At 37.2% G+C, this 14,023-nt stretch overlaps 1 protein-coding gene across 11 annotated transcripts in view; it reads left to right on the forward strand.

Moving 5' to 3' along the window:
• AHI1 (Abelson helper integration site 1) overlaps nt 1-14,023 on the forward strand; it is a 100,333-nt gene that overhangs the window by 27,997 nt on the left and 58,313 nt on the right. For 10 of the 11 annotated variants that reach the window (XR_003924638.2, XR_003924637.2, XR_005932994.1 and 7 more), the window contains exons 14-18: nt 933-1,036; nt 1,633-1,751; nt 4,812-4,942; nt 6,220-6,360; nt 8,401-8,603. Coding sequence is in view for 8 of the 11 variants with exons in the window: in XM_030022649.2 (XP_029878509.1) it covers nt 933-1,036; nt 1,633-1,751; nt 4,812-4,942; nt 6,220-6,360; nt 8,401-8,603 (698 nt within the window). In the remaining 3 variants the exon portion in view is untranslated. Of the gene's footprint in view, nt 1-932; nt 1,037-1,632; nt 1,752-4,811; nt 4,943-6,219; nt 6,361-8,400; nt 8,604-8,935; nt 10,980-14,023 lie in introns of those variants that run through there. The other variant, XM_041125332.1, reaches the window with a different exon arrangement.

The raw sequence follows: 14,023 nt of genomic DNA on the forward strand, positions 1-14,023 counted from the left end.
ACTTATGTGCCAGCTTAAAAGCAGATGCAGGAAATATGAAACCAGCTTCTGGAAGACTCTTGGAACACAACTTCAGAACACGAGATTGCGTAATCAGAACAGTAGCAAAGATAGCTCCACCATATTGTCATTCAAAGTTATCAACTCAATACAAAGATGAAGAAAATGAGGTAGCAGTAGTTAGATTGTGAGAATTTTAATGGAGACGGAAAAAGTGGGAAGGTGATGAACTTTTCAACATTAACAGAGAATGTGAAAAACTGAGAGATAAGGACAGAAATTTGACCATTGTGAACAACGTTATCTGGTAGATTAACAGCTGAAAGCAAGTGAGAGAAAGGTACTGACGTGTACTAGTGGAGGGTGGGAAGAGTTGAAGATGGGCAAATGAGTAAGATACTTGAAGTGTTTGACTTTCTGGTATTAGTGACGTTATTAGTAATTAGGTGGTTCATTTTGGGAGGTATTCACTGGAGTAGGTGCCACAAAGAGGAAAGAAAGGAAATTTTTATAAAGAATTAGTATTTGTGCTTAATTTAAGAACAACTGTTGGAAAACACTATTTGTTCTTGTTCAAGATGCTCTCAGTGAATGTATAGGTAAGCATTAGGCTATCATGTGAAGCTCATTGAGCTATAAGTGCTTATTTTTTGCTGATTCTAGAATATGAGTAAAAATGAAAAAACTTAAAAGAATATTCAGCATCCCAGTATCTGACTTATGTGCTGAATCCGAATTTATGGTATCAACTTACGTCATACAGTATGAGCAAAATGTAGCTGCAATGAGTGTATCATAGCAAAAGAGAGAAAAGTACTGGTTTTCACCCATTCACAAAAATACTAGAAAAAAAAGTTGTTTCTTGTTCATACATCCTTTTCTGCATTAGTTCTTTTGTATTCTTCTACTTATAAGACATTATTATTTCACAGGGCTCCACATGTTCTCAGGAGATAGTTCAGGACTGATAATAGTTTGGGACACATCTGTCAAAGGAAGTTCTCAACACCTGTTTCAACACTGGAGAATTAATAAGGTATACAGGTTTCTTAAACTAGCATTGTAATCTCTATGTGAACTGTTCCAAGTCATTTGATTTGAATTCAAACTTTTTTATACGTTAACTTTTGTTTAACTGAAAAGATGTATTTTCTTTTAATAACGGTACAGAAGAGCTGATAGAACATGCTGTGATTCACTGACTTAAAATTTCTGAATTGTTTTGTGACTTCAATTTTTTGTATATAAAATATGAAAATCCTTGAGGCTCAATAGCATTGTATTAACAGATAAAAGCTAATGCACTAGGTTGTTCTCTAGAGACAGAAAGAAAATAGACCACAGGCTTTACAAATCACCTTTATTCATAACTTAGAGGCCTAATGTTTAGTCAGCATTTCTGTCATCAACTGTTTCAGAATTTCAGTCACAGCAGAATCTGGCTTGACATTGTGAAAAGTTGATTGCCTAGGATGTAATGCCTTAATATAGGAACAAATTTCTTCCTTAACCAAATAGAATTAAATGGGCAAAAAAAGAGTAACGCAAGAGAAAAATTAATAATAATGTGTAAAAACCTGAGTTTTAAAACACAAAGATAAATTTTTCACTTTATTTTCCTTCCTTGTATAGGAAATAAACGACAATGATATTAAAGGAACACCAATAAATCATTTGGAGGTGCATCCAAATGGAAGGCGTTTATTAATCCATGCCAAAGACAGTACCCTGAGAATCATGGATCTCAGAATGTAAGTAGATTTTTGCTGACAAGTGCGTACTTCCTTTTTGTTTTAAAATTTACCATAAATTGTACCATAAAGTACCATAAAACTATTAAAGTGTAGTTGTGGAGAAGAAAGATGTCCTAATAATCAAGGATAGCAATATTAGGGTTAGGAAATGGTTTCAAAACACTGCTGTATTACAGACCTTTTGCATGATATTGGGTAAGTCTTTTAGAATAGAATATCCAAAAATTACTAGATTACTTGGGAGCTTAAGGTGGCATGAAGGAGAAGACACTAGTCTCCTGAAGTTTGAATTCACTTTTAAAAATGCAATCTGGGCGTGAAAATAACATTGAAATTCTAACACTTATTTGTGCATTAGTTTCTCATTGTTAAGACTCTGGAAATTTGATGATAAAATGGAATGAAGATTGTATTTGTAAATACTGAAAAATGCAGCGATGTACGTATTATGGTATATTAAGCAGGCTGTGAGATATTTTTAACTTAGTTTTTGATGATTTTCTCATTTTTAATAGTTATGAACATAATTCTTTAATAATAAACTACAATAAAAAACAAGGGGGTCACAGAATCACTTAAGTTTGTTGTGGTTGGAGAGTGTCCAGTCTGACCCCAATAATCAGAGTACGAGAACATGTTACTCAGCTTTGTCCAGTTGGGTTTTAAATATCCTGAAGGATGGAGTTTACAACTTCTGTGAGCGACATGTTCTAGTGTTCATTCACCCTCAAAGTAAAATAATTTTTTTCTTAATTTTAAACAGAATGTCCTGTGTTTCAATTTGTGTCCATTCCCCCTTGTCCTTTCACTGGGTGAAACTGAGAAGACTCTCACTCCTATCAGTTACACATTAGTAAGATGCACCTGAACATTCTATTCTGGAAAGTCACATTAAAGATATGAATGCTCTTTCTAAATGATTGATCCTTAATTTCATGGGTTCCTTTCCACCCCTTGCCATGCAGAAAATCAAAGGTCCCTGGTGTTCTGCATGAAATTACCTGGGGGAAATACCTTTATGCTCTCGTATCAGAGGAAACTACATTCTTTTAGAACATACTTTTGTACATATACATACTCTCTCAGAAAATCTTGCTCCTAAGTAATATATTGGGTTGGATGTTTGAACTAGCTGAAGACTTTCCAGTCTTATAGTGCACTCTTCATCTTTTACTGTAAATGATAAATTATAATGACTATGCTAGAAGGCTAAACCATCCACTCAATTGAAGCATGAAATTGTTGGATTAACAGAGGGAACCTATAGTTTTTTGAAGCAGGTAGTGTTCTTCTATCACTACCATTCCTAAAAAGTGCAGAGAGTTTTAGTTTGAGAGGGAAAAATGGACATACATATTAATCTCTAAGAAAGGGTTAATATGGCGTGCAATTTCACAATTATTTTAAGCCAGTTTATCCATAGGACACACCATCTCCTATCTCCCACACCTTTGGCCATGTATTCCTAGCATTTCCTTTTTATCAGCTCTAGAGATCTCTCGATGCAGGGTAAGTCAAATCAGTGAACTGATCCGACTGAAAATCAGCCTACAAATACAAATGATTAATTTTCATTTTAATCAACTATCTGATCTAACTCATCTGATAGCTGCCCAAACACTAGAGAAGAAATGAGGGAGAGCCTGGGAAAATAAGGGTGGAGAGGACAGCAGCAGGACTGCTGCTTTGACTGCAGCCCACAGTTACATTGGCTTAAGTCTATCAATAAACCACAGGGTTAGATACTCAGCAGTGATAATTTTACACGTCAGCATTAACTGTTCATTCCCTGCATGAGAAAAGAGGGGGTGGAGGTCACAGATCAACACAATTCATTTTGATTGACAGCTAGTTGTTCTTAACTTTCCTCTTTCAACTTGCTTTTTTTGATCTTTTTGGATAATGCTGCTGTCCTGTCACTTAAGTATGTGATCGGTGATTTGGTTTTGGTTCAGACCTCTCCTTAGGGTTTCATATGCAGGCTAGTTTTACATCTTGCAGAGCTCTTCTACATGACATCTCAGAGATACTATCTTACACAGCAAAAACTCTTATTTGGGCTAATACGGTCTTGCGCTGCGATCATTAAAGCATCCTTTTCTCTTGCTTGCCAAACAGAATTGTATGCAGAGTGTATTTATTCAGAATATTGTGTAAAATAATTTTCCTGTCATATTAACTGCTCTGCACTTCTGCCAGCATACCTCCATTGTTTCTGCAGTAACACATTTTAAAAATTACTGTCTTCTGTCTTTGAGACAGGCTGTCATGGCCTATTGCCATTTTTCTTGCCTCGAATTCTGCATTGTAGTATTACTGCAGTATTAGTCTCCATTTTGAACTTTCACATCTCTTTCCAAGCTGTACCTCATGTTTGAGATAGCCTCTCAGAAGCTCACTTATGCTTCTTTAAATCCTTTTGTAGGTTCTCTCTCACTTGATGCCTACAGACTGTTTGACAGTTCATTGGTAGGTCATTATTACTATGCTGACCAGTAGTGTTTCACTGACTAAGATTAGGATACTGAAGTTGCAAAATAATACTAAAAATATTGATGTTAATAGTAAATCAATACTGATGTCTGAAATTTGTTGATTCTACTGTTGCTTTTTTTTTTAACCAAGGAGACATTAGTTTAAAGAGAGCTGCTGGATAAATTTAAGCACTACTGGGATGTAAACAAGCTCAGGAAGCATATTGAAAACTTTTTTGGCAGAGCTTGGAGTAACAGTGCCAATTTCCCTATTTTTTTTGCAAAGCCCAGGATCAAGAAAATGCAAATTACTACATGTATATCCATTCTCTAGATCTGAGTATTTCCATTTGCTACTGAAAGACAAGGATGTACACTTTCATCTATCATTTCAGGTGCATTATGAAAGCCAGGGAAAGAAAGGGTAAACACTGCACTCTGCAAAAGGTGGGTGCTTGCATATCTATTTGGGATGCAAGGTGTATTGATTTTTCTGAGCAATAGAGGGGTGGACCGACACATAAAGTTAGATTATCTATTCTGAAAGTATCTGCTACATGTGCAAACTATTCTTTATCTTTAGCTTGGCTACAAAGAAATACATAGGTGCCACAAATTACAGAGAAAAGATTCACAGCACCTTAACACCGTGTGGTACGTTCCTATTTTCTGGAAGTGAAGATGGAAGGGCTTATGTTTGGAATCCAGAAACAGGTAACTAACTATTCTATGGTCTTAAGCCAAGTTGTCAAGGCTGACAGGGAAACGGTTTTGTAAGCTTTATTGAAACACTTTTGATATGGAATAAAACTTCAGTAAGATATTCTTAAATCCCGTAGCCTTAGCTCCACCTTTTAAATAGCTATTATTAATCTCTAAGATTTAATTCTCTAGAGGAAATTAATAGACAGAGGTAGCATTTGTAATATCCAGTAGGAATGGAGCACCTGAAGCTCAACTTTTTGTGTAGTGCAATTCTTTACATGTGGATGAGGGTCTTAAAATGGAATACACAAAAATGTTTTAAATCAAATCAGTCTCTGTTGTGTTTTTTGGGATTTGGGAATTAGGCTTTTGTTGAGAACCACTTCCATCTGTTTCCCAAGGGTGGTCAGAGACTCTGAATATTTCGTTAATTATTCCCCAAACCAACTAGTTTCAAAATAGCTACCAAAATCTTTCTGGTTAAGCAAATGTAAGATAAAGGGTTTGTCATCTTCATTGTACAGTGAGGTAAAAGGGACAAAAGTAACAGGAGAAGGTAGCAGAACACACTTTTTGTTTTGATGACATTATATTCTGTCTCCAATTATGTTCTATATAATTTTTAAAAAGGAATAAGTAAATACTTTAAAACTGACAGCTAACCAACAGTTCTGTTTTGAATTTCTTTCCATGTTTCCAACTCTATTAGCTCACTTCTATGCTACTACATAATTTGTCTGAAAACTTTAAAAATGAATAAAAGTAAAAGGAGGGAGGAACTTTGTTATTAGTATGTTTTCACTGGGCATTGACTCTTGCTTGCACACTCTACTTGCATTCATAATACCATCAGCTGAAGAGCTAATTTTTTAAATTTTTTTAATAGTTTTGTGCTCAACTTTCACTCCTGTTGTCAGTATTATATAATTGAAATCCACAACTAAGATAGCTATCTCTGGCAAAATGCAAGCACAAACAAATACTGTGGAACGCCACCTTTCCAGAACTTGCTTATCAGAACAAGAGACCTCAGCTAACTTGATGCATCCTCTGGGGTTTCCTGCAGCTGTTGTAACAGCACGAACTTTTCTGACTTACTGAATAACTTAAAAGCATGCAATATTTTTTGTCTTATGCCAAATACTACTTTTCAATAAGGAAATTAACTGAAGAATATATATTTACTGTGGTAGTCACTGCGCTGTTATAATACAAGCTTTAATCAACTGTTATTTTGCTGTATCGAATATGTTTCCATGGTATTAATAAACATTTCACTTCTGTAGGCGATCAGGTGGCCATATATTCTGAACTCTCCTTCACATCACCACTTCGTGATGTTGCCTTTCATCCACATGAACACCTGGTGTCATTTTGTGCCTTTGGTCAAAACCAGCCAATACTTGTATACATTTATGATTATAAAGGTACAGTACAACTTTTCTTGAAACACACCTGTAAATATTTTGTTTTTAAAAGTGATTTGCTAGTAGTTGTACTTCTTTTGAAGGAAAATGAAAACAGTCTTTTGATGATAATACATATCTTTCTCCTGGGAGATACCAAAACCGAACTGGATATGACCCTGAGCAACCTGCTGTAGGTGACCCTGCTTTGAGCAGGGGCTTTGGCCTAGCCAATCACCAGAGGTCCTTTGCAGCCTCAACTTTAAATGTGTTATTGTGTGTCATCCTGTGTGATTTTTACCGCACTTTATCATATATAGGTAGCATCATACAAATATTTAAAAGCCCCTTTTCAGTATCAAGGTGGATTATGGAGCCAGAAAATACTATGATTCTGAAAATTAACGAATAGCTTAATAGAAATCTCAGTATTTTGTGCTGGCTATGTTACAAAATATTGTAGAGGAGCTGTATAGAAATGAATGAGAGAGTATAGATTGTTTTAATAAACAGCTGTTACACCTGTGGTGTGATTATGTGACAGAGATGTTTATTCCCCATGTTATGTTAAAGAGAAAATAGTGATAAATGCTGACTTTGAATTTTTTATAAATAAAATAAAATTCAGACTGTCCTTTGCAGACTTTTCTGATAGTGGTGTTTTTGTGGTTAGCTTTAGTAGTGTTGTTGTTTCAATTAAGGACATGCTTTCAGATGTCATATTGCATCTAGACAGTAGATAGTGTTAATAGGAATTATGCAATAAATTTTGCATATCTGTAACAGATTTTTGTTTGAATTATATTTGCAGTGAACATAGATTTATAAAGCTAATCCTGTCTTTATACATTTGGTTTTTAAATAACATGTAGTAATGAGATTACTCATATCAAATCTCACAGTTTAGGTTATTTGTCTGTTGAACTGGTTGACTTTTACAGGAAAATAAAGTCGAATGACTTTACAATGAATATTCAGTTGTAAACTTCAACCCAGTAAGATACCTTCATTCTAGAGAGCAGTGGAAAATTTTTCGGGTGAAGGATTTCTTTAAAATTTTTTTTACTGTTCAGCAGACAGTGAGTCTTTAAAAAGCTAATGGGGTAGTTTAATATATATATATGTGTGTGTATATATTTAGAGATCACACAGATATCACACTGGTAGTTATTTGTATCATCTGACTGCTTAACTAAGTCACTGGTAACAGTAAGATTTTGCATAGGTTGTGGTCTTTTCTACATTGTGTGTTACTAACTTTTTGTTCCTTTTTTGGTTAAAAGCACACACTTTGCTTTCAGAAGGTAGTCTTACTGCCTTAGTGTTGAAAGAGTTAATCATATAGTAATACTTATTTTAGTCACTGACACAGTTTTTAAGACTCAAACAGTATGTGTTTTACATACACCAACAGTTTTATGAATATCCTTGCTGGACAAAACTTTCATGAAGAATTCTTTTAACCTTTGTTGGCTTGAGACCACAGTACAAAAAATTGCAAAAGTCAAACAACTTGTTTAAATGACAGGGAGCATGACTTTCATCAAAAGTATCGTATTCTAGAGCAGGCTACCTCCTAAGAATGCCTCCTGTGCTTGTATATATGCCTAGCAACTTCTGAGATTTTACTCAAATATAATAAGCTCACTTGAACTAGACTGGAAAAAATGTGAAATGTACCTAGTAAAATAGCTGACTTGAACTCATTGCAAGTTCTATAACTTTTTTTGCCTTTGAAAAACTTTCTCTTCCCCCTCGCCCCCTAGTATTTCTGCATGGAGAACACTATAAGCAATACAAAAATACCAGTTCTGTGCGAGAGGTTACTGAACACAGGTAACAGAAGGGAGACATTGTGATCAGGAAGGGTTAGGGGGAAATAGGGTAGTAGGGGGAAAACTTCATGTCATTTTCAGGTTTTCCCTATAGCACTATTAGTACACATTCTGATGGTGTTTGACTGAAGGCATGACTGGCAAAATAACAGCGATCATTCAGTTATTTTTTTGCCATGGCAACGTAAGGCTTCACCTGACATATTAATATTGGGTATTTCTACAGTTGCACAACAGGAAGCTGAACTCGTAAAAGATCTCAGTTCATCACTTACCACAGCTGCACCAAGAGGGCCACAGTTCTTTAGCAGTTTTTCTGAAATTCCTGTACAAAGAAGTTCAGTGATGTGTCCAGCAGATCAGTTTGTCAGTGTTGCAAGAGCATCAATGAGAATGCAGAAGGTGAAACAAAAACTGGATTCTGTTATGGTAAGTCAAATTTCATTAAATTCCAGAAGTATATAGTCTTTTCAGCCAAAGTTCATATTCTGGGACTGGTATATGTAACAAAACATATATATGTAGTCTTGGGATCCGTTCTTCAGAAGTGAATACATCTCCCACAAGTATTAATGCATCTGTAAGTAGCTCTTTAGAAGAGATTAACCGTATGAAACTAAGTTATTCTTGTTTATTAAGTACTGAGGACAAGGGATGTTTTTTGTCAATGCCCATTGCCATTCATATGATTTACTCCATAGATCATTATTGCTGAGCTTTAGAAAATGCTTTCTTTTTTTTTTTTTCCTATTCACCTTTAGAATTGTATGTGGTATAAATGGGAGGGGTTTCATAGCAGGGGGGCTGCGGGGCTGACCTGTGTGGGAGGATACCATGGACTGCCCTGTGTTGGGTACAGCCTTTTCTAGCCAGCTCCACAAAGGACAATATGGACACACTGCACAAGTGAAATTGGAACCAAACAGAAGAGCATACTGGCACCTCTGCAAAAACATATTTAAGAAAGGTCAGTAGCTACTAGGGACAGGAGATACCAGAGCAGAGGAGGAAATGCAAAGGAAAACATGTCAGGAGGCACAAGTGGAGATACAGGAGGAGGCATGTGAGAAGGCACAAAAGAAGACACAGAAGGAGGCACGAAGGTGATGCAGGAGACACAAAACAATGCACAAATGGAGATAGAGGGGGAGATAATGGAGTAGGCATGAAGGGAAAGACAGGAGATGTGTGACGACACACAAAAGAAAACACAGGAGGAGGTACTCCTCTGAAGGGTCTGCAACCCATGGAGAAATCCACGCTGGACAGGTACAATCCCTGAGGGGATCTTGGCTGGTGGAGGACCTACACTAAAGCAGTTGAAAGGAGTAAGAAACAAGGAGAGGCAAAAAGAGCAAGCCACTATGCACTAACCCCACTCTCCCGCACCACCCATCACCTTACCAAAGGAACTGAGTATAACATAATGGCAAAAGCAAGGAGACTGGGAACTAGAGAGGAGAGAAGTGTCTGAAGCGAAGTTGAGACAGACAAGAGGGAGGAAAAGTGTTTTCTTTGGGTGTTTGTTTGACTGTTTGTCTTGTTTCTCAATGCCCAAATCAGTAATTAAAGCTTTTGTAATTGGCAATAAATTTAATTAAGTGAAATTCCTCAACTTGAGACAGTTTTGCATGTGACAAGAATGCAGAATATTCCTGAGTAGAGCTGTGCAGTTATAATTACTGTTCACAATGACACGAACTGCATTTGGGTTTGTGCTTATTATTTTTCATTTTTAAGTACTTTTGAGTGCATATAGGGGTTTTTTTAATGTAGTTTTAGGCTTTGTCTGCATTAATAAGTAGTGAAGCACAAAAGAAGCAGATGAGTAGATGAAAGCAGTTGTTGCTAAGGTTGCTGTAGCTACTCTCATCATGCTTTAGGGGTTTTACTCTGGACTAGATCTAGTCTGGTTCCCTGGCCTGGACATCCCTATTAGGCCTGTGCTTTGAAACTATACAAAAGAAAGCTATCCCAGCGTCCTTTGCTTTCTGGACTGTGAGCTTCCAGTGGACCCCTTTATGAAATACCACACTGTAGCTCGCATGCATAATGGTAGCATGTTGCTGCGGCCTTTACAATTACGTGTGGCCTCACACAAGGAAGCAAGCCTTGTTTCTGTTTTCTGCTTATTTTGTGCCTGCTAATCTACAAGTGAGTCCTGGTGCCTTCAAGTTGTTTATCAGTCAGAGAGGCAAAATATGGAGAGAATGGCGCATGTAACCTTGTGTCTGGGACAAGTACTCCAGGAAGACATTGCAAAAGAATTTTTTTTTTTTACTCTTCTGGATGTCTTGTCATCTGAGGAAGAAGAGAGGGATAATGAATTTCTGGGAGTCTTTATCATTGCAACTGTTTAGTCCCTCGTTAGCCAGGGGTTCTGGGCTGTGGGAGACAAATCTTGTTTAGCAGAACCATGTAGTGGTTCCATGGAACCATGTAGCTAGATGAAATAGATAAGCCTACAACCGCGTTTGAGAGAATAACTTTCAGCCCCTGGAGTTTTATAACCCTAGATTCCCATTGCTCAATGACCAGTTTGGGGTGAGTAAGTCCACAGCGAGCAGAGTCATGATCAAGGTTTTGGACAGCATCCTCTAAAACCTCTACCCATGGACCATATATATGGGAGATGTCAGAAAGGTCATCTGAGTCTTCTCACCATATAGGTTTCCAAACAGGGCAGGATGGCAGTTGAAAGAGCTGTTGTGGTTTAACCCCAGCCAGCAACTAAGCACCACGCAGCCGCTCGATCACTCCCCCCCCCGCCCCAGTGGGATGGAGGAGAAAATAAGGAAAAGAAGTAAAACTCGTGGGTTGAGATAAGAACGGTTTAATAGAACAGAAAAGGAGAAACTAATAATGATAACATTAATAAAATGACAGCAGTAATAATAAAAGGATTGGAATACACAAATGATGCACAGTGCAATTGCTCACCACCTGCCAATTGATGCCCAGTTAGTCCCCGAGCTGTGATCCCCCCCCCCCCCAATCCCCCCATTTTATATACTGGGCATGACATCACATGGTATGGAATACCCCGTTGGCCAGCGTGGGTCAGGTGCCCTGGCTGTGTCCTGTGCCAACTTCTTGTGCCCCTCCAGCTTTCTCGCTGGCTGGGCATGAGAAGCTGAAAAATCCTTGACTTTAGACTAAACATTACTTAGCAACAACTGAAAACTTCAGTGTTGTTAACATTCTTCTCATACTGAACTCAAAACATAGCACTGTACCAGCTACTAGGAAGACAATTAACTCTATCCCAGCTGAAACCAGGACAAGAGCACATCCAGTCTGATGTCTGTCACATAGCAGTGACAATTATAAAACCTGAGACTGCTTTCTTGCAGGGCTTTATGAACCACTGAGATATTGGGAGGAGATTTCTTTTCATTGAAAGGACTCTTGATACTCATCTTTTCAGCGATCCAACATGAGACTCAGGGTACAGCGATACCTCCTTTCCAAGCAGGGATAGGATAATTTCTTGCATGTGGGTGCAGTATTGTCTGCCTGCATTATCAGAGATTCTGGACAGTCCAAGAGTATAATATACCAATAATAAAACTTAAAATTTCTACTGATTTGTAATTGGGAATTAGTTTTGGATGTATATGCATTTACATGTGTGCAACTACCTTTTTCATGTGAAAAATGATGCATGTAGGTGAAGGGATTGCTGGAAAGCTTGTTAGAATGCATACTTGCATAAATGCTTTGCTAAAGTGTTTGTCAAAGTAGGCGTCATAAAAGTTGCCACTCAGCTGCATGTATGAGAATGTGCTAATGTGTCTGGGTACAGCCAAGTGAAAATGAAGAAAGGCGTCTTTATTAAGCTACATTTAGGGTGGCAGGCTGCCCTGTGATAGGGTAGGAATATGAAAATCCAAATGAGAATGCAAGTGTTAAAGTGTTATCTTGTACCTATTTGTCTGACCGGAAAAATAAAAAGGAACTGGAAACTATGTAGGCTTTGTACTGGTCTTTGGGTCATGTTTGTCTGCCAATGCCTTGTCAGAGAGACATAGGGATTAACATGTTGGGACAAGGATGTTGGCAGCATACCTTGTAGACAGTAAACCTGCCCTGAGGTCATGCCTAGGGTCGTGTTTTATGAGACAAAGGTGATGGAGCCTCTGAACAGAAGGTCTGCCAACACAGGGGTCTCTGGGTTCAACGTGTGCGAACTTAACAGCAGCAACTAATGGATATAAAATTAACTTGTAAACGCAAAGTTTGGAGGTCTGCAACTTAGATATATGATTTGAAAATGTAATGTAAATACATTAAAACTTTGTTTAAGCTAGATAGAATAGAGAATATTCTGATCCCGTATGAGCTCGGGTTTTTTGTGTTGTGAACAGTGCCGCCTTTCCAGGTCCCTTTAGAACTAATGTTTTTTTCTTTTTTTATTTTTCTTTGCTACCTAAACAGGAACCTTAATGAATGATAGAGGAAGTTTCTTTTCTTCTCCTCTGCAACATTACCATTCTTGTTAGCCCAGAAAATGTGTAATTAGAACCAAGAGTTGAATATTGGGCTAAAGCTTTAGCAGTTCACAAAAGCTAGGACACTTTATTACAAAAAGTAAATATTAATTTCTCTATGAAACTAGAATGCAGAATCAGCTTCTTTACCACATAGAGAAATTACAGTATAGTGAATCGTGGCAGCAATTATTTATCTCTGCCTCAAGGAACTAATGGTAATGTATGTTTCTACTCACAGAAGTTTTTGATAGGAAAACACTAAACCCGTATCTAGTCATTGAAAGAACTCCTAAGTGCTTTTCCTTCAGTGTTACTATTTATGTATTTAAAATTTCACTTCTATGTAGCAATAAAAATACCTGTTCATAACTTTGCGTAACAAGGGGGTGATATATGTTATGTAGATATGGGGAGAAGGGCTTCCTTTAAAGGTATAACATCGTAGCTCTGAAATTGTGATGCTGGAATGTCTCTGCAGGCTGAAATAGCTTTTTCACTTGATCATGCCTGGAATACAAAATTTTTATCTACAAATGTTCAGAGGAGGTACTGATATTCTGTAATCTTATTTATCATATGTATAAGAAATTTGCAGTATTTTTAAAACCTCTTTTTCACTAAGTTCATAGAATCATCTTAAATTTCCCTTAAGTTTTTCTCAAAGAGACTTGCAAATGAATAGGAAGCCATTTGTTTTACACTGTGCATACACCACCATTAAAAAAGAGGGGGAGGGAAGCACTTAATTTTATTTCTTATTAAAAACAAAACTGTAGTGAATAGTTTTTAGGAAACGATAAGTAAGATCCATTCCAAACTGAATATGAGGAGGATGCTTGTGAGTTTCTACTTAGGAAATCCAGGATGAGCCCATATATTGAACACTGTAATTAGTTCTGGAGACCCCTTCTGAAAAAAAAAAAAAATAAAATGAGACGTTCACACAAGAGTAGTACAAATGCCAAAAGCTATTGAAGAGCTTGCATGTAACAAGATTAAATTGACTAGACCTCCTCAGCTTTGCAGGTTGTGCAGGTGGACAAGAGTGAGAGAAAAGTTGTGACAAATATATGAAATCATGAACAGTATTGGGGGAAAAAAAAAATTGTTACAGCTGAAGTGGGGATATGCACTGAAGTGTACATGGGTTCACAGAGATTTGGGGCAAATTCGTAAAGGAGAGATTAAGCAAAAGCTATTGGCCCAATGAACCGGTGTTACTGCCAGCTGATGCTCAAGAAGTTCCTAAACTGTTGAGTGATGCAACTGGAAGGGCCCATACAAGAAAGACAGCTCTGAACTTGTGCACCTTATCTGCTACAGTTTACTCTTGAAGAAACGTGAGGATGGATCTTT

The sequence above is a fragment of the Aquila chrysaetos genome, chromosome 8, assembly GCF_900496995.4.
Source record: "Aquila chrysaetos chrysaetos chromosome 8, bAquChr1.4, whole genome shotgun sequence".
In the NCBI taxonomy this organism is placed as follows: Eukaryota; Metazoa; Chordata; class Aves; order Accipitriformes; family Accipitridae; genus Aquila; species Aquila chrysaetos.